The following is a 20,162-nucleotide window of genomic DNA, read 5'->3' on the forward strand; positions in this document are numbered from 1 at the left end:
GTAGAATAGACTACTTACGGATCCGGATCAAAATTCCATATCTACCTTAGCGGTAAGACTCCTCGTCGGTCACGCCGAAGCCCTTGTTCGATTCTTCCAAACCACAATTTTTACTTAATTAAATATGTTCCCGACAACCTGGGTCACGCATGATATATAAAACTAATAACATTTAATAAAGTAACTTAGTAATATTTCGTCACCTCGATCTTTGATTTCGTCACCTATTAACGGACACGATGGAAGCCCTTCCCGCTTGGGTAATGGGTGACGATTTTTCTTGACGACAAATCATACCGTCAAGCATTACCTTAAATGCTTGACGAAAGATGAATTCGTCACCTATAAGGACACATCCATGACGGTATGCATTTTTGTCACCAGGGTTTTCGTCAACAAATCCCCCATCTCTTGTAGTGTTAACTCATAAAGCAATAAATCAAAGTAAAGGTATTGAAGCAACACAAAGGAAGATTAAGTTTCAGCGGTTGCTTTCAACTTATAACATGTATATCTCATGGATAGTGTCAATGTAAAGTAATATAACAAGTGCAATATGCAAGTATGTAGGAATCAATGCACAGTTCACACAAGTGTTTGCTTCTTAAGATGGAGAGAAATAGGTGAACTGACTCAACATAAAAGTAAAAGAAAGGTCCTTCAAAGAGGAAAGCATCGATTGCTATATTTGTGCTAGAGCTTTTATTTTGAAAACATGAAACAATTTTGTCAACGGTAGTAATTAAGCATATGTATCATGTAAATTATATCTTACAAGTTGCAAGCCTCATGCATAGTATACTAGTAGTGCCCGCACCTTGTCCTAATTAGCTCGGATTACCAGGATTATCATCGCAATACACATGTTTTAACCAAGTGTCACAAAGGGGTACCTCTATGCCGCCTGTACAAAGGTCTAAGGAGAAAGCTCGCATTTGGATTTCTCGCTTTTGATTATTCTCAACTTAGACATCCATACCGGGACAACATAGACAACAGATAATGGACTCCTCTTTAATGCATAAGCATGTAGCAACAATTAATGTTCTCATATGAGATTGAGGATATATGTCCAAAACTGAAACTTCCACCATGGATCATGGCTTTAGTTAGCGGCCCAATGTTCTTCTCTAACATTATGCATGCTCTAACCATTAAATGAGTGGTAAATCTCCCTTACTTCAGACAAGACGGACATGCATAGCAACTCACATGATATTGAACAAAGAGTTGATGGCGTCCCCAGGAGCATGGTTGTCGCACAACAAGCAACTTAATAAGAGATAAAGTGCATAAGTACATATTCAATACCACAATAGTTTTAAGCTATTTGTCCCATGTGCTATATATTGCAAAGGCGAATGATGGAAATTTTAAAGGTAGCACTCAAGCAATTTACTTTGGAATGGCGGAGAAATACCATGTAGTAGGTAGGTATGGTGGACACAAATGGCATAGTGGTTGGCTCAAGGATTTTGGATGCATGAGAAGTATTCCCTCTCGATACAAGGTTTAGGCTAGAAAGGTTATTTGAAACAAACACAAGGATGAACCGGTGCAGCAAAACTCACATAAAAGACATATTGTAAACATTATAAGACTCTACACCGTCTTCCTTGTTGTTCAAACTCTTCACTAGAAATTATCTAGACCTTAGAGAGACCAATTATGCAAACCAAATTTTAGCAAGCTCTATGTATTTCTTCATTAATAGGTGCAAAGTATATGATGCAAGAGCTTAAACATGAGCACAACAATTGCCAAGTATCACATTATCCAAGACATTTTACCAATTACTACATGTAGCATTTTCCGTTTCCAACCATATAACAATTAACGAAGCAGTTTTAACCTTCGCCATGAACATTAAAAACTATGAACCAGCGGAGCGTGTCTCTCTCCCACACAAGCATTTATTCAAACAAAAACACAAACAAAAGCACACAGACGCTCCAAGTAAAGTACATAAGATGTGACTGAATAAAAATATAGTTTCAGAGGAGGAACCTGATAATGTTGTCGATGAAGAAGGGGATGCCTTGGGCATCCCCAAGTTTAGACGCTTGAGTCTTCTTGAAATATGCAGGGATGAACCACGGGGGCATCCCCAAGCTTAGTCTTTTCACTCTTCTTGATCATAGTATATCATCCTCCTCTCTTGACCCTTGAAAACTTCCTCCACACCAAACTCGAAACAAACTCATTAGAGGGTTAGTGCATAATCAAAATTTCACATGTTCAGAGGTGACACAATCATTCTTAACACTTCTGGACATTGCACAAAGCTACTGGAAGTCAATGGAACAAAGAAATCCATCCCACATAGCAAAAGAGGCAATGCGAAATAAAAGGCAGAATCTGTCAAAACAGAACAGTCCGTAAAGACGAATTTTAAAGTGGCACCAGACTTGCTCAGATGAAAATGCTCAAATTTAATGAAAGTTGCGTAAATATCTGAGGATCACGCACGTAAATTGGCAGATTTTTCTGAGTTACCTACAGAGAATTCTGCCCAGATTCGTGACGGAGGCAATCTGTTTCTGCGCAGTAATCCAAATCTAGTATGAACCTTGCTATCAAAGACTTTACTTGGCACAACAATGCAATAAAATAAGATAAGGAGAGGTTGCTATAGTAGTAACAACTTCCAAGACTCAAATATAAAACAAAGCTACTGTAGCAAAATAAACACATGGGTTATCTCCCATGAAGTTCTTTCTTTATAGCCATTAAGATGGGCTCGGCAATTTTAATGATGCACTCGCAAGAAATAAGAATTGAAGCAAAAGAGAGCATCAAGAAGCAAATTCAAAACACATTTAAGTCTAACATGCTTCCTATGCATACGAATCTTGTAAATAAACAAGTTCATGAAGAGCAAAGTAACAAGCATAGGAAGATAGAACAAGTGTAGCTTCAAAAATTTCAGCATATAGAGAGGTGTTTTAGTAACATGAAAATTTCTACAACCATATTTTCCTCTCTCATAATAATTTTCAGTGGCATCATGAACAAACTAAACAATATAAGTATCACATAAAGCATTCTTATTCACATGCATAAAAGTGTCATTACTCTCCACATAAGCATAATCAATTTTATTAGTTGTAGTGGGAGCAAATTCAACAAAGTAGCTATCATTATTATTCTCATCAAGTGTAGGAGGCATAGTATAATCATAATAAACTTTATCCTCCATAGTAGGCGGCACTAAAAGACCAATATCATTATAATCATCATAAATAGGAGGCAAAGTATCATCAAAGTAAATTTTCTCCTCAATGCTTGGGGGACTAAAAATATCATGCTCATCAAAGCCAGCTTCCCCAAGCTTAGAATTTTCCATATCATTAGCAACAATGGTGTTCAAAGCGTTCGTACTAATATGTTCCATAGGTTTTTTAATTTTCGCATCAAACCATCCATGTCTTAAATCAGGAAATAGAATAAGAAGCTCATTGTTGTCCATTATGCCAAACTAGTGTAAACAAGAAACAAAAGATGCAATTGCAGGATCTAAAGGAAATATCTTCGAGCACTCACACACCGGCAACAAGACTAGGAAATAACTTAGTAGTCGGAGGATGTGAATACCTTTTACCTTACCTCCCCGGCAACGGCGCCAGAAAAGTGCTTGATGTCTACGGGTGCTTCTATTCTTGTAGACAGTGTTGGGCCTCCAAGAGCGAGAGGTTTGTAGAACAGCAGCAAGTTTCCCTTAAGTGGATCACCCAAGGTTTATCGAACTCGGGGAGGAAGAGGTCAAAGATATCCCTCTCATGCAACCCCGCAACCACAAAGCAAGAAGTCTCTTGTGTCCCCAACACACCTAATAGGTGCACTAGTTCGGCGAAGAGATAGTGAAATACAGGTGGTATGAATAAATATGAGCGAGTAGTAACGGCGCCGGAAAAGTGCTTGCTGGCGTGCGGTTGATGGTAGTAATATTGCAGGAAGTAAAGATGCGATAAAACAAGTAAACAAGCAGCGATAGCAGATATTTAGGAACAAGGCCTAGGGATCATACTTTCACTAGTGGACACTCTCAACATTGATCACATAACAGAATAAATAAATAGATGCTAGACTCTACACCCTCTTGTTGGATGATGAACACCACTAACTGTGTAGGATTACACGAACACTCAATGCCGGAGTTAACAAGCTCCACAATATTCAATGTTCATATTTAAATAACCTTAGAGTGCATAACAGATCAACATAACCAAACCAAGTACTAACATAGCATGCACACTCGTCACCTTCACACTATGAAAGGAGGAATAGATCACATCAATACTATCATAGCAATAGTTAACTTCATAATCTACAAGAGATCACAATCATAGCCTACGCCAAGTACTACACGATGCACACACTGTCACCATTACACCGTGCGGGAGGAATAAACTACTTTAATAACATCACTAGAGTAGCACACGGATAAATTGTGATACAAAACACATTGCAATCATAAAGAGATATAAATAAGCACTTCACTATGCCATTCATAACAGCGAATAAGTATTCCGTGAAATATAGCCTAAGAGACCCACACGGTGCACACACTCGTCACCTTTACACACGTGGGACAAGGAGTCTCCGGAGATCACATAAGTAAAATCAACTTGACTAGCATAATGACATCTAGATTACAAGCATCATCATATGAATCTCAATCATGTAAGGCAGCTCATGAGATTATTGTATTGAAGTACATAGGAGAGAGATGAACCACATAGCTACCGGTACAGCCCTTAGCCTCGATGGAGAACTACTCCCTCCTCATGGGAGACAAGCAGCATTGATGAAGATGGCGGTGGTGTCGATGGAGAAGCCTTCCGGGGCACTTCCCCGTCCCGGCGGCGTGCCGGAACGGAGACTCCCGTCCCCCGGATCTTGGCTTCGCGATGGCGGCGGCTCCGGAAGGTTTCTCGTACCGTGGCTTTTCCGTATCGAGGTTTTAGGTCGAGGAGGCTTAAATAGGCGAAGAGGCGGAGTCGGAGGGCCGACGGGGTGGTGACACAATAGGGGCGCGGCCCGTGCCCCGGCCGCGCCGCCCTATCATCCGGGCCCACCGGGGCTCCTCCGGTGGCTCTCGGTGTTCCGGAAGCTTCGTGGAAAAATAGGATGCTCGGGCGTTGATTTCGTCCAATTCGAGAATATTTCCTTACTAGGATTTCGGAACCAAAAACAGCAGAACAACGAAGCTGGCCCTTCGGCATCTCGTCAATAGGTTAGTTCCGGAAAACGCATAAAAATGACATAAAGTATGCATAAAACATGTAGATATCATCAATAATGTGGCATGGAACATAAGAAATTATCGATACGTCGGAGACGTATCAGCCGGCGAAGCAGCGACGACGGCGTGGCCCTCCGCAGGGCGTGCGGCCGGGTCGCCGATGCGCGGCATGATGATGCGGATGGCGTCGGCGGGCGGGAGCCCAGGAGGAGGCGGTGGCGGAGCTTGCTCAGAGGATGGGCGGCCCGGCGGTGGCGGAGGTGGGAGCTCTTGATCTTGGCTGTTGTTCTGGAGCCTGGAGTGGTCGCGCAGGTCACGGAGGCGGCGGCGGCAGACTCTGGCCGTATGGCCGAGCTTATAGCAGTAGCGGCAACGGACTGGGTTTCGGCAGTGGAGTGCGATGTGGCCGATGGTGAAGCAACGGAAGCACTCTCTGCTTCTCTCCTTAACTTTGTCTCCCTTCCTCTCCCTTTGAATGTGAGCGAGTAGGAGAGGCCGGCTTGAATGCCAACGCCCTCGCCTTGAATGCAGCGAGGCGATCTCGGCTTCCTCCACCGGTGCGCCGGCGAACCGGGCCGCCGGTCGGTCTCGAGCCCCGCCCGTAGGCTCCGGCGTGCGGGGGCAAGGGGCATGGGCCGCCACATCCGAGGTGACCCGCAGTGAATGCGAATCCGTCGAGAGCAGGGGTGGAAGCCAGCTGGAGAAGACGCCCCCGCGTGGTGGTGGCTGGCAGCGCCACCCACCGTCTTGAAGGCCACCGCCTTGAGTGCCCACGGTAGAGCAGGGGGCAGGCGGAGCAGTGCCAGGGGGAGGCGCAGGGCTCGAGGGGCGCCGCGGATCCGGCGTCTCCGGGACCATTGAAGAGGATGAGGCCAGCGGCCGGCGCCGTGTCGGTGACGAGAGGTTCTCGGATCTGGAGGCTCCCAAAACAGAACTCGGGCGGAAAAGCGTTAGGGGAGTCGAATCCGGGCGGTAGAAGGAGGGAGGAGGACGACGAGGCTGAGGCTACCTGGGGGGAGGGCACAGCGGCGCGCGGGGGAGGGCAGGGAATTGCCGCCGCCGGCGGCTGGGGCGGAGGGAGGGCGTCGCAGGAGCTCCACCATGTTTTTTGCCTTATTAAAATTTCTCGGGCGTCAAAATAGGTCTTTGTCATGCTTTATAAATTAAGCAACCATATTTATACAAGGTTTAAATACAATCCGAAACATAAACTAGTCAAGGTGCTGACGGCCAGAAGCCGTCGGCATAATATGATCTCGGCACAGATCCATTTACCGTCGGCATAACCTGGCTATCGGCATAGCATCTTGTGTCAAAGGCAAAATTATTGGCATAGAACTAACGGATGTTTGGAAATTCTGTTTAAAATGTATTTTAAAAAATCAATTTTTTTCAAGTCTCTAACATAAATTATTTTAAATCTAGCTACACTTTATCTTAGGTTGGTCAAACTTTCCAGTTTGATCACCCATCCTCACACTAGTACATATCATATCAATCCTATTAACCCTTAGACCGTGATATCACAAATCTTTATTATTTTAAATTTTAAATACTATTTAGATAAACATCGATGATTAAGTAATAATATTTTTATGCAGAATACAATTATTAATTTTAAAAAATAAAAAACAAAAATCCTGAGTTTCTGGCAAAAATAAAAATCTTCCTGCTTTCATATTTCCATTTGGAATTTTGAGAATCTAAAAAAAAATGGCAACCAGGTAAACTATGGTGAATTCGGGTATAACTTTTTGAGACAATTATTTTGATAGGTTATACATTTTTCCAATGTCGTATGCAAAAAAATTACCGAGAAATAAACTTTTTTTGCAAAAAAAAAAAACTTAAAATTCATATTTGTTAATTTCCCTAATAGTAGGTTGCGTAACATACATGGATCTCAAACGATTTTTTTAATTTTTTTTATCATTTTCTGCCATTCGGTTTAAACTTAAAAAAGGCGATCCGGGGGGGGGCGTGGAGGGGAAAAAAGTTCAGGGCTTGTGCCGAAGCTTGGCCGTCGGCATAGGGATAGAGGGGAAAAAATTCACGGTGTCACCTCACCGTGATGGCAGAGACCCCTCTGCCGACAGCGTTCCAGTGCCGACGGCTTGACCTAGCCTGTGCCGATGGCCTTTTTTTGTGCCAATGGTGGTCGTCGGTATAAACTTTCCGGTGCCGATGGCTTTGCTGTGCCGACGACCTTTTTCTTGGCCTGCCCTGTTCGGGACATGTACCGACGGTCCTGATAAAAAACCGTCGGCACAAGTTTTGGCCGTCGGCACATTGACGGTTTCATGTAGTGTCTGTTGGGCCACAACACCTGTCTAGTGTAACTCTTGGGCCAACGAGTAGGGGCATGTTCCTTCTCGTTCAGGTTCGTCCGAATATATCTACCTTTTATGTGAAACATAAGCTTCCAATCCCAGGGGTAGCGTGACGAGGAAGAAGAGGGGGTTTGGCCGTTTGGGGTAGCGATGGCGAGCAGGACGGTGGGACGGTATGGCCCTAGAGCAGAAGAAGGAAACGTCAACCACAGACTATACGAAGTTTTTTCCCCTTTGGAACTGCGTACATCTAATAATAGACTGTATAAGAAAAATTATCATGGTCTCTATTGCTAAAACAAAACAAACTCAATGTTCGAGGCAATCTTGATCGACAAATGGAGTCGGTCAGAGTTGTGGATTCATGCGTGATTGTGTGTACGTGTTAATTAGAGTCAGGTTAGGACTTGCAAGCCGTGTCCGTGTCATGCAATGCAACGAGGTCAAGTCCTAGTCGATTTGAAAGATGTGGTATACGTACATTACTTAGTCCGAGTAGGTTTAGGTCTTTGGTCTGGTTACCTATATGCGTGTATAAAAGCACACGCCCTAGGTCCGTAAGATTGTAAGATCAGACCGTGTAACAGCTCAGAGAAATAGGAAGAAAGTAGAGGGCATCGCTAGGTGCCTCCCCTGGCCAGAAGTTTCCGTGTGCAGGTGACGTGACATTTTGGAGTGATCCGTCCGTGGGCAAAACCCATCACCCTCGAGGTAAAATTTCGAAGAACTGAAATGTTTGAAATTCTCTAGTATTTGAAATCAGTCCCATGTAACTCTTTTGAACCTTAATTAGAGGCTATGGATGTTTTCCTTTACTCCCGTGATATGAAAACTACAGCTTGCACCTAATGCTACAGAACAGTTCCTGTGTTTTTTGTATTGCAACCCAAAAGATTCTAGTACAGATTCTTGGGTTTTAATTCATGCGAGAGGTAGGATTTGTAATGTCATATTTTTCATCTTAATTGTACATCTTTTTTTGTTTATTCATGTTCGAAGCGTACATGCGATTTTTCCGTAGATATAAGATACGTTTTGTGTCATGTGTGGAAAAGGAAAATTTGGTGCACCAGATTTTGTTTTTATGCCTCTTTTTTATTCATGAATATCTTTCTACCAGATGTGACAAGGATTATGTTTATTAAAATTATCGTTCTTTAAAAACTAGCTATATTGTTTTTTTAAGGAATTCCTAGTGGATTTTTATTAAAGTCTTACATGACATAATAATAAGGTAAAATAAATTCCGGAGGATCGCCGTCCCACACTAAAATTTCTTCCGAATTATAAGCATAGTTAGCTAAAATGTGCGCCACCATATTTGCATCTCTCGGGATGAGACATATCCACTCCTTTTGCATCTCAAAAGCGAAAGAAACCTTTATATTGGCTTTTAAGCATATGAAAAGCTTTACTTTAAAAAAAAAATTGAGGGATGCCTGGGCCGTTGGGTTGTTGGTGGTGGCCTGGGCCAGTGCTGGCCAGGGCAGCCACCAAACAGATCCGGCCAACTTGCGTTCCTGCTCCAGATCAGAGGTTCCTTTCTTCCTTCCGTCGCCTTCTTTCTTTCCCATTTCGGGCTCGCCGCTTTCGCACATCCCCTTCTTCCTCCCTCCGCATCATCCCCTTCCTCACGTCGCTCCTCCTCACCCAATTCAGAGCTCCGCCGATTCGGCCGAAGCAGCCGCCTCCCCGAGACGCCCCTGCGCGGCCATCAGCCGAATCCGGCGCCCTGTTCCCCGGTACGTGCGCTCATCTCCTGCTCGTGCCGTCTGCATGCTTGCCATGCCATGCCAGGTCCGGCAGGTCCTGTAAACGTGGACCCGCGCGCTTGCTTCCTGTTCGCCGTGTCTGACGAGCATCCGAATTCCATCGAGTCTCTGCCTGCCATCTGAATTCCGATAAGATTGGATGGAATTGGTTGTTGGTTAGTGGGTGGATAATGTCTTGCCCGGGTTACTACGCCGTCCGGGAGCCTTAGGCGCCGTTCGCGTACCACTGCCATTTCACTAGACATTGGAATCTTGTCCCAAGCGAAACTGTCGACCCGCGCCCCGCGGGCTGTCGTCTGCCGCTTTCTGTTTCAGTGATCTGAGCGCCTCTGTTTAGACTGAAAGTTGTTGGTTGGGATCTAGCAGTATGCAGCTGAGTTGCCCGTCCTGGTTGAGCGCAGTTTTTTTTTAAAAAAAATCTTCTTTCGCCGTTTCAGTGATTCGGAGGACGCTTCCTAGCTGAGTGGGAAGAAATGGAAGGCGTGGTTGTGAGGAGAGTCATCCCTTCAGACAACAGCTGCCTCTTCAATGCCATCGGGTATGGATTCTTAACATTCTTTAGTAGTACTATAAAGATATGATTTTGTGGATGATGGGGTTGCTCATTGTACTTTCCGATACCTCTCTTGATGCAGTTATGTGATGGAACACAACAGAAATAAGGCTTATGAGCTCAGACAGGTAATAACTGCTTAGAATAACTGTTTAGCAGCCTGCTACCTGTTCATTTTTTCCCCTGCTTTTCAGTGTTTGTAGTCTTTTGAAGTCAGTAACACATACAGTGAACATCACATAGCCTGCGCATATGTTTTTTCGAACATCAACTTGCAAGAATTCACAAAATGATGTAACAACACTCAACTAACTGATAGGTTCTTGGAGCCACTGGAATCTTATTGCGTTAGCTAATCAACACATGCCATGAAAGAAGTCCTAAAGGAATTTTACCTGTACCTGTTCCATTAATATCAGGCAGCTGATCTGTTCTCTGTACTGTTCTCAAACCCGCATCAGACCCTTTCAGCCAAAACAACCAATGAAGTTCTGATGATCATACCGCTGGTTTTGAGTTTTGACGGAAAAATGAACCACGCCACATTTAATGTACAGTAGAAAGAGCATACCAATATATAGCATGCTTATGAAGTACCCTAGATCGATTTTAGAATGGTAAGCTCTAATCAGCATGATTCTACTTCTGATCCAAGTTTGCAAAACACCACAAAGTATTAACATTGTTGAGAACATCAAAGTTTAACAATCTATCAGTAGAAAACAAGGACAAACATAATCAAAGATGACCTTACTGCTAGGATAAATGAATCATCACTTTTTAGTTTTTACATCATATTGGTCCTTTTAGGCAGAAACTGTTATGCATGTATTATAGGACTGTACCTGTTATTGGCTTTTTGCTTACCTTCCAGGGTTAACTCTGTTACTTTTTACTCTCCGTTTGCTTGAAGGTCATAGCAGCAGCAGTTGCAAGTGATCCTGAAAAGTACAATGAAGTATTTCTTGGAAAACCAAATGAAGCGTATTGTGCTTGGATTTTGGATTCTGAAAAGTGGGGAGGTGAGTTTCAGCACCATTAATCTTGTACATCAATATTAATGTTAAAACTACTTTGAAGGGTTCTTGTACAATGTTGTTTGGAGATTTGTATCATGCAAATTCGTATATCATGTTCCAATGTTTTTGTAGATATCCTCTTTTCCCAAGAAAAAACATAATGTTGGGAACTTATTCCATGAAAACTATCGATACTCAAGAGCTCATCATTCCTTGATAGGCATCTCCACCATAAAACTATAAGCCTCCATTAGTTCATAATCTACTAATTAGTTTCAAATGTTCTGTTATGGGTTTTGTGGTGCAAAACAACCATTTGCGACATGATATTAGCACTCCAATGGTCAATAGACGTGTTTCTGTTCAGCGTCTGTTACATACATTAACCCTAGTTCTCATAAAGAAAAATTCTTCTACGGTAGTTTTCATGATAATTCAGGGTGTGTGTTTCTTATTTCACTAATTTCATGTATATTTTCTCTGGTTTTGAAGGTGCCATAGAACTTTCAATTCTGTCAGAATATTATGGGCGTGAAATTGCTGCATATGACATCCAGACAACACGCTGCGATCTGTATGGTCAGGTCAGCATTATATGCTTACTTTTCTTTGTTTCTCTGGAATCATTTGCTAGTTCTTAGATTATCGTCCCTTCACACAGGAGAAGAACTACGGTGAGAGGGCCATGCTCATTTATGATGGGTTGCATTATGATGCTTTAGCAGTAAGTTTTCATGATAATAATCCACTATTGGAATAGACACAATACGGTTTTAACTAATATTATCTGTTTTCTATTGATATAAATTCAGATGTCTCCATTTGAAGGAGCACCCGAAGAATTTGATCAGACCATATACCCTGTCGACCGTAACCGTTCCATTGGTCCAGTAGAGGGCCTTGCTCTTAACTTAGCAAAGGAGGCAAATAGGTATGTATTCATCTCAGTGTGCGCAAACAGAAAACTTACTTTAGCATGTAACCTTGTGTTTTGAACACTTCAGAGTATTGGTTGGGTTCTGTGGCTAATGGCCACTGGTGAGTAGTTCAACTGATCATTCTAATGAGCAATGCGTTTGAAGGTAGTTCTAACACAATGTAAAATATGCACTAGAAATAATTAAAAAAATGCATGTAACCTGTTGTGTAGTTTATGTGGTGCAAAATAGCTATAGTTCATAGTTTTTTTCTCCTAATCTTTCAGCATGATCATGAGTACTTGTTTTAGCTCACCCCTTATGCCCCCAAGAATGTCAGAAAGTAGCTCAAAGGGGCATGCAAATAGTCTGTTTGCTGTGTAGCAATCTGTCATCTGACTAGAAACCAAGATAAGATTTGAGTAGAAATGTTACTGACTTTGGTTGCGCATGCAAATCGTAGGAAGAGAAGCTACACAGACACTGGAAGCTTCACATTGCGCTGCGGCGTGTGCCAAATCGGCGTCGTTGGTCAAAAGGTGAGATTCTAAGTCTCAACTACGCAAAGTTTGTACCAAGCTGTAGGATTTTTTTTAATCAGTAAGACTGAAAGCATTTCTTTTTTATGTGCAGGAAGCTGTCGAGCATGCGCAGGCCACTGGCCATGTCAATTTCCAAGAATACAAATGACCGTAGAAGATATATACTAGTTCTGTTGTTGTACACTCATTTGTTCCATTTATTTTCTTCTCGGGCCGGATATGGTACATCGTGTTGTAAAAACATTAATCTGTTACAGAGTAAATTTAATAAGCCCCAGTTTGGATGTTGATGTTGGCTGTCAATTTAAAGAAATCCAAGATCCATTGATCAATGCATCGAGTGGTCTGCTTGTTATGATCTTTTTTGTGAAGATCACAAAACCTGCACGTTTTCTCATGGAAACTTGCAGGTACGTACATAGTATATGTGCTTGAATGGATTTCTTGCAGAGATGGCTAAAATGCTAACACTAGTTTTCTTACGTTTTTCTAAACGAAAGTGTGCTAGCAAGGCTGGGAGCACGAAATCAGCCTCCCTACATACTCTCTTTGATTTCGGAGAAAGAACACCGCCAAGCTAAATGCGAAATTGGTACGTTGGGATGGTTGTGAGATAAGCTGAAGATAACTTGAGCCCGTTCCTTTTTTCCTTTCTCATTTTGGGGATACGATACAATACAATCTGAACCAGTTATTTTATTTTTCTGAGGAGAGTTTTGCTAGGCATATAATCATTAATCATGTGAACGTAGCACTCTAGGAATTTTGTCCAGTATCGCAGTATGTAGCTGTTTTTATTTTCGAGGTAACGTTACTGGGCCGTCCAAGCATACGTGGGCTGCTGTTTCCTTGTTGGGCTTTGTCAAAGCTGCCAACGGAAGGGAAGCGCAGAAGCGGTGTGCTCCAGCGTCAACACGTTGTGCTGCTGCTTCGTTGGTTTAGTCCCACCTCGCTGCTGGGGAGAGTAGAGGCGGTCGAGGAGGCTATAAGAAGAGGCGGAGGGCAGCGTTCCAAAGCATACCTTTCTCGGCCTTTTGGCTAAGATCAAGTGTAGTATCTGTTCTTATCAGTTTAATATCTGATATGTGGGCCATTGGTCCACAACGATATTAAATTTATTTTTTGTGGGGGAGGGGCCACTACAGTAGCTTGCTGCTGGGCCTCTCAAGTGTCGCCTGGGCCTTGCACTACAGCCCAGGCCCGGAGCACCCCAACCAATTCAAACTGAAAATTTGTATGAACTCCTTCACCGTAGTTCAAAACTTCGGCTGCAAAATTTAGATTTGCACAACTTGTAAACTTTAGCTGAAATTTCTGGATTGATGCGATCGGTAGGGTTGCCTTCAGTTACGGCTCTATAATCTCGACTGCATGATACTGCAATGCTAACGTACAGTTACCTCACTTTTACTCTTCTGAACTAAACGTTGCCGAATAAACACTGATTCAGTAGACCAAGTTTGCTGAATGTAGATCTTGCTCGAATCTTCCGCAAGCTATCATGGTGGGGGGTGATGATGAGCAACGGAAAATCCTGTAGCTATTTGCAGCTAGAACTCAGTCCTCTTAATTCCATATATATACAAGGTAGCGCACAATACTGTTGCCCATTCCAACAGTCCAACTGATATAGATTCAGCCAAAGTAATGTGGAATGTTTAGGGGGAATTCTGATGCTCTGTAAGATATGCACTAGAAATAATGAAAATGCATGTAACCTGTTCTAGAGTTCATGTAGATGCGGTGCTAAATAGTTTCCCTAGTAGTATATTTTTTGATCTTTCAGCTTGCTCCTGAGCAGTCGTTTTGATCTTACCCCTTCTGCTCCCGATACTGTCAGAAAGCACCTCAAGGGGCTTGCAAATAGTACATTTATTTTGCTATAATACGTCGTCTGATTAAAAATCAAGATGAGATTTGAGTAGAAATTTTACTGAGTTTTGGTTAGCATGCAATTCGCAGGAAGGTTCAACTTTACGCTGCGCTGCGGCGTGTGCCAAATTGGCATCTTTGGTCAGAAGATGATGCCCTCAAGTCTCAACTGCACAATGCTTTTACTAGTATGCAAGTATTTCTTTATCAGTAATACTGAAACCCCTTTTATTTCTGTGCATGCTATAGGAAGCTGTCGAACATGCCCAAAGCCACCGGGCATGTCAACTTCCAAGAATACAAATGACCGTACTAGTTCTATTGTTATACACTGACATTTGTTCCATTTATTTTCTGTCTTCGGCCGGATGTAGTACATTATGTTGTAAAGAATTAATTTGTTACAGAGTAAATGTAATAAGCTCCAGTGGATGTTGATGTTGATATTGACTGTTAATTTAAAGAATCCAAGATCCATTGATCAATGGTGTCAAGTATTCTTGCTTCTTGTGATTTTTTTGTGAAGATCACAAACCTGCATGCATGTTTTCTCATGGAAATTTGCAGGTACATGGTATACTACCCTATGTGCATAAGTCAATATTTTTAGAAATGACTAAAAATGTTAACAAAAGATTTTATTTCTAAACAAAAGAGTACAAGCACAAAATTGGAATGAACCAACAAAAAAAATCATCATATTTTGCGGGGCAATTTTTTCGACTTCAAGTGGTCAATTGTTTTGTTCATGTCTCCAAGTATCAACCGGAAAACAAAGTTCCCAATGTGATACTTGGGCCTACCTTTGATTGTCACTCATTTTAAGAGAGAGGATTTACAAGATCTTGAAGACAAGATAGCCAGAAATTTTGCATCCAGAAATTGAAAGAACGTCAGTGTTGCCGGTAGAAGAGTCTTAGTTAGAGTAGTCCTCACATCCGAACACATTACCTCCACTGACCTCCCAAAAGAGGTCATACAAAGATTCATTGCTCTTATTCGTGCATACCTGTGGGCGGGGTGTGATAAGGTCACTGGTGGAAAATGAAAAGTTAATTGGGAAAAGGTATGCCGCCCCACCAAGCTTGGAGGTCTAGGTATTCTCCATCTCAAAAGATTTTCCGCCGCTCTCTAGTTAAGATGGCTATGACTCAAATGGGTTGATGAGATAAGGCTTGTATAGCGCTTGAAAATCCTTGTAATGAAAAAAGATCGGGAAATCTTGGCGGCGATTATTTTTGTCATGATTAGAAGTGGAGAAAAGGCCAAGTTTTGGTCCTCTTCTTGGCTTCATGGTCATGGCCGATATTGCATCCAAGCTTTACAAAAAATCAAAAAGGAAGGCATGCACGGTTAAGAAAGCTCTTGAGAACAACTTTTGGATCAATGAAATTGATATCTCCCATGGTTTGGACATGGAGAACATTCAACAATTTGTTACTCTTTGGAAGTTTCTCTCCGATGTCCATCTCATGCAAGATGTGCAAGATACAATTACTTGGAAATTCACTAGGATGGACAATATTGTGCATCCTCAACATACATAATGCAAGTCAAAGGCCTCACCTCCACAACTCTCAACGCCTTGGTTTGGAAGGTTTGGGCTCCCCCGAAATGTAAATTCTTTGCATGGTTGGTGATGCAAGATAATATTTCGACGGCAGACTGCGTTGCGAGAAGAGGTTGGCTAAATTGGGGAAATTTCCCTCTATGTAACCAAGTCCAAGAATCAGCGGCGCATCTCTTATACAAGTGTAGATTTACCATAAGAATTTGGGAAGAAATCCTTGCCTGGTGTGGTGTTCAAAATATCTCTCCAACTCTTTGGGTCACCGAACCTTTTGTTAATGATTGGTGGACTAAGGTGGCATTTGAATAAGGAAAATGAAGAAAAGCAATGGCTTTCTTGATAATACCGAGCAAAATGCTCGGGTCTTCCAACATCATTCATCTTCCGTGGCCATCATCATAAAAGAAAGACCAAAGAAGCGGCAAGGTCATGGTGTTTAGCCGGGGCAAAAAAAAATTGAGCTATGTAATACAACGAAAGTAGTTTTGTAATGATTAAAGACCTAGGACTTGTCCTAGGCAATTGCATAAAACCTATTCTCTACTCCAGTATTAATGAAAATGGTAAAAAAATTGAGCTATGTAATACAACAAAAGTATTAATGAAAATGGCAAATGACTGGATTAGTGATCTCTGGAAATACAATCGCCCTGGTAAATTCTATTGCTGTCACGCAAAAAGTCTATTTTTTTTTTTGCGGGGAACGCAAAAAGTCTATAGCTGCACCTCTGTCTCCCGTTTTAACATGTATCTATACGTATGTACTCTAGTCTCTAGCAACTCTGGTCCAGTACTCCAGTATGTAGCTTTTTTTTTTCTCGTGGTAACTTTACTGGGCCGTCCAGGGCATATGGGCTGCTATTTTCTTAGTAGGCTTCAGTGGTGCCAAACGGAAGCAAACCCAGTGGCGGACTGGCGGTATGCTCAACCGGCGAGCGCTGCATTGCTGCTTCGTTGGTTTAGTCCCACCTCGCTGCTGGGGAGAGGAGAGGCGGTAGAGCGAGCTATAAAAGGAGGGGCAGGGCAACAGGAAAATTCATACCTTTCTCGGCCTTTTGGCTAAGATCAAGTGTAGTATCTGTTCTTATCAGTTTAATATCTGATATGTGGGCTATTAGTCCACAACGATATTAAATTTAGTTTTTGTGGGGGAGAGGCCACCACAGTAGCTTGCTGCTGGGCCTCTCATGTGTCGACTGGGCGTTGCACTACAGCCCAGGCCTGGCGCACCCCAACCAAATCAAACTGAAAATTTGTGTCCACCTCTTTGCTATTTGGCTTGATAATTGCAACGGGGAATTGCCCAATCTATTCTAAGTATAGATTGCTCCATCTCTAGTTTTTGACTTTCGTGTGGTTACTCTCCCGGTAGGAAAAAATCATAGCAATCTAGATTTGCAGTACATACCAAATGGTAGGTTGTCTTTGTTTCCTATCTTTTTTGCCTATACAATCCCATGTACAAGACGGTCTATGGTTGATTGGTTAAATTACTCAGTAGAGCTCTGAAATCTCAGATTGCATGATACTGCTATGCTAAATTACAAACTACTTACACATAGCTCTGAATCCTGTATACATTACACTAGTGAAGGTGCTCGCCTTTGATCAGTTCCAGAGTACATAGTTCCAGATTGTTTCCGCCGATTGTTCCATCGCTTCAGTTCCTTCAGTTTTATTTTTCTGAACTGGGAGTCCAGAGAACAGAAGAGATGCTCCCCGAATAAACAATGATTCAGGACACCAAGAATGTAGATATTGTTGGGGATGATGATGAGCAACGGAAAATTCTGTAGCTATTTGCAGCTAGATTCAGTCACCAAATTATATGTTGTTTCTCGATGTGCAGTATTATCAGGACAGCTTTTGGCATGGCAATCAGTCCAGCGTGTCAAGTATTTCTCTGTGTTGCTTCATTCTTCGTCACCAAATTACACATAAGTGTAACCCAAGTGCTAAAAAGCGCTCGGGTGCTATTTAGACAAAGCGAGCACTCGCTCGTGAGCCGTCCGATGCGCGCGATGAAAGCCTAGAGACCCGCTCCGTTCCGACAGCGGCTGACACCTGACAACGACATCTAGGGGTGGCCCACATGCCTCTCTCTCCCTCCCCATTCCGCCCCCCTCTCCTGTCTGTCTCTCGCAATCTCCAGAGTTCGTCGAGAGATTTCAGCGCGTGTCCCGGCATCGAAGAGCGGGCGCGCGCGAGGAAGGGAGCTCATCGCTGGAGAGCGGACGGGCGCGGGGTGTAGAGCATCTGTGCGGGAGGGCGACGACCTCGGCGGCCGGAATCGACCGTGCGTGGATCTCCATGGCAGAGCGGGTCTGCGCGCGTCCGCGGTTAACGGGATGCATCTCACAAGCAATGGGATCTGCAGCGGCAGCCATGGAGCCCAGCCAGTCGATTGGTCCTGTCGTGGAGCTCGACCATCCACTCTGAAGCCGCCCTGCCCTGCGTCCATGCGGCTCGACATGCAACCGGCCCCCAGGTAGTGCTGGCAGCCATGGAGGCGAGGCTGAGCTCCGGCGAGCAGCTGGTGGAGCTCCACCAGGTTCTACACTGAAGCGACAACAGCGTGCCCTTGAATCGCAGACTCGTGTTGTTTGCCGATCTCCTCGACGACACAGTCGCTGGAGCTGGACCTAGGAGTATGGCATGTTGCTCCCTCGTCTGCCACAAGGTAAATACTGAACTGAATGTCTCCATGTGGAGGGGATCGAGCAAAAATGTGATTTGCCTGTTAGTTCTGCTTTCTGTGTGTTTTTGCTTCTTCAGTGCAACAACTCAATAGATAGCAAAATTAATCCACATGCTCTCATGTTGTGCTCCAAACATCCAGTGCTAGCTCCATCGTGCTCCTGGCGTGATGCAAGGGGGAGCAGCCATGTTAGGATATCAGGTTCAATACATGCAGCATTGCGTGGAGCTGCAAGATGGTGTGGAAAAGTCGTCAATCTCCAGCAACATTTATGTGCCTCATCAAGGTTCTTCACATTCATCAACTCCGCAAATTGCTTTATCCCCTTCGGGGAGCTTTATGTGCTTGTTGCGTGCATCTAGGAACCAGAGGAATTGTTAGGTTCTCGACACAGGGCGATGACTTACACATAATGTCAATTGATAAGTGTTGTTTTTTCTATGTAATAGACAAACTGGATACATTACATTTACTTAGAGGAGTTTTTTAGCTCTTTCTTGGTTGATGCTATGATTTATGCAGGTTGCTCTCCTATGGGTTTAATCAAGTTGTATTATCAATATGCCTAAGTTGTCGACTGCAATTAGTGAAGTTGCATACTGTTTTTTAACTGAGTTGTTTGTTCAGAATGCTTAAGTTGGTTACTGACAATAAGTAAGTTGTTTTTCTTTTTATGGTCCAGCATGGTTAAGTTGCATACTGTTTTTTTTAACCGAGTTGTTTGTTATATAAACGGAAGGCTCGAGTAGAACCCAACTTTAAATTAATAAACGTCACCGCAGCAATAGTCTTACAAACCAGTTCAATTCAACAGAGAAAAAAGTGATAAAGACAAGATGGGCAAAAGGCGAAGATTACAACATGAGTGTAGTTCTGTCTGTCCCTAAGATCGCTTAAGAGAGCCCGGATCTTGCCAAATTGCAACTCCCAAGACCTCCCAAGTTCCAATCCTTGCGCTTAGCCACTGCTTTCCAGACCTGCAGGTATGAAGCCATTTTTGAAAGCACGTGAGGTGGTGGAGTGGGGAAGGCACCCTGAATAGTGAACTTGTTCCTACTAGTGGAAAGGGACCAACGCATCACAGCAAAACACATCCAATAGATGCATTTAGATTGGCTGGAGACATTTTGAATGTCGTGATGCACCTTAGCGTACCACACTGGGTTCCAGGAACAAGTCAGAAGTTCCCTAAATGAGTTGGTTGTTCATGATGCTTATTGGTTACTCAGAATAACTAAGTTGTTTTGCTTTTTATGGTCCAACATGCTTAAGTTGGATACTGTTTTATAGCTGAGTTGTTTGTTCACCGTGCTTAAGTTGGATACTGTTTTATAACTGAGTTCTTTGTTCACCATGCTTAAGTTGGTTATTGAGAATAACTAAGTTCTTTTGCTTTTTATGTTCCATGATGCTTAAGTTGCATATTGTTTTTTAACTGAGTTGTTTGTTCACCATACTTAAGTTGGTTATTGAGAATAACTAAATTTTTTTTTTTTATGGTCTAACATGCTTAAGTTGCATATTGTTTTATAATTCGTTTATATGTGCAGGGAACTTCTTCTAATGTTTTAACTAAGTTGCTTTTCTGCGCATGCCTGAGTTTACTAATAATTTAACTACGTTGCTTTTTTGTTTTTGGCTAAG

At 42.8% G+C, this 20,162-nt stretch overlaps 1 protein-coding gene, 1 long non-coding RNA gene and 2 other non-coding genes across 4 annotated transcripts; all 4 read left to right on the forward strand.

Moving 5' to 3' along the window:
- Positions 1 to 9,755: 9,755 nt before the first annotated feature.
- On the forward strand, positions 9,756 to 12,710 carry LOC124685865 (OVARIAN TUMOR DOMAIN-containing deubiquitinating enzyme 2-like). Its single transcript, XM_047219888.1, has 8 exons — positions 9,756 to 9,885; positions 9,983 to 10,028; positions 10,814 to 10,922; positions 11,412 to 11,503; positions 11,581 to 11,643; positions 11,732 to 11,850; positions 12,300 to 12,375; positions 12,470 to 12,710. The coding sequence occupies exons 1-8, from the start codon at positions 9,821 to 9,823 to the stop codon at positions 12,524 to 12,526; spliced, it is 627 nt and encodes a 208-aa protein (XP_047075844.1). The 5' UTR covers positions 9,756 to 9,820; the 3' UTR covers positions 12,527 to 12,710.
- Positions 12,711 to 13,395: 685 nt separating this feature from the next.
- LOC124693933 lies at positions 13,396 to 13,592 on the forward strand. The gene has a single exon (XR_007000374.1). It is a non-coding gene; the product is annotated as a U2 spliceosomal RNA (small nuclear RNA).
- A 3,266-nt stretch (positions 13,593 to 16,858) lies between these two features.
- LOC124693921 lies at positions 16,859 to 17,055 on the forward strand. The gene has a single exon (XR_007000365.1). It is a non-coding gene; the product is annotated as a U2 spliceosomal RNA (small nuclear RNA).
- Positions 17,056 to 18,402: 1,347 nt separating this feature from the next.
- On the forward strand, positions 18,403 to 18,994 carry LOC124685866. The gene is made up of 2 exons (XR_006997639.1): positions 18,403 to 18,500; positions 18,660 to 18,994. It is a non-coding gene; the product is annotated as an uncharacterized LOC124685866 (long non-coding RNA).
- The last annotated feature ends 1,168 nt before the right edge of the window (positions 18,995 to 20,162 follow it).

Source organism: Lolium rigidum, chromosome 2 (assembly GCF_022539505.1).
Source record: "Lolium rigidum isolate FL_2022 chromosome 2, APGP_CSIRO_Lrig_0.1, whole genome shotgun sequence".
Lineage (NCBI taxonomy): Eukaryota > Viridiplantae > Streptophyta > Magnoliopsida > Poales > Poaceae > Lolium > Lolium rigidum.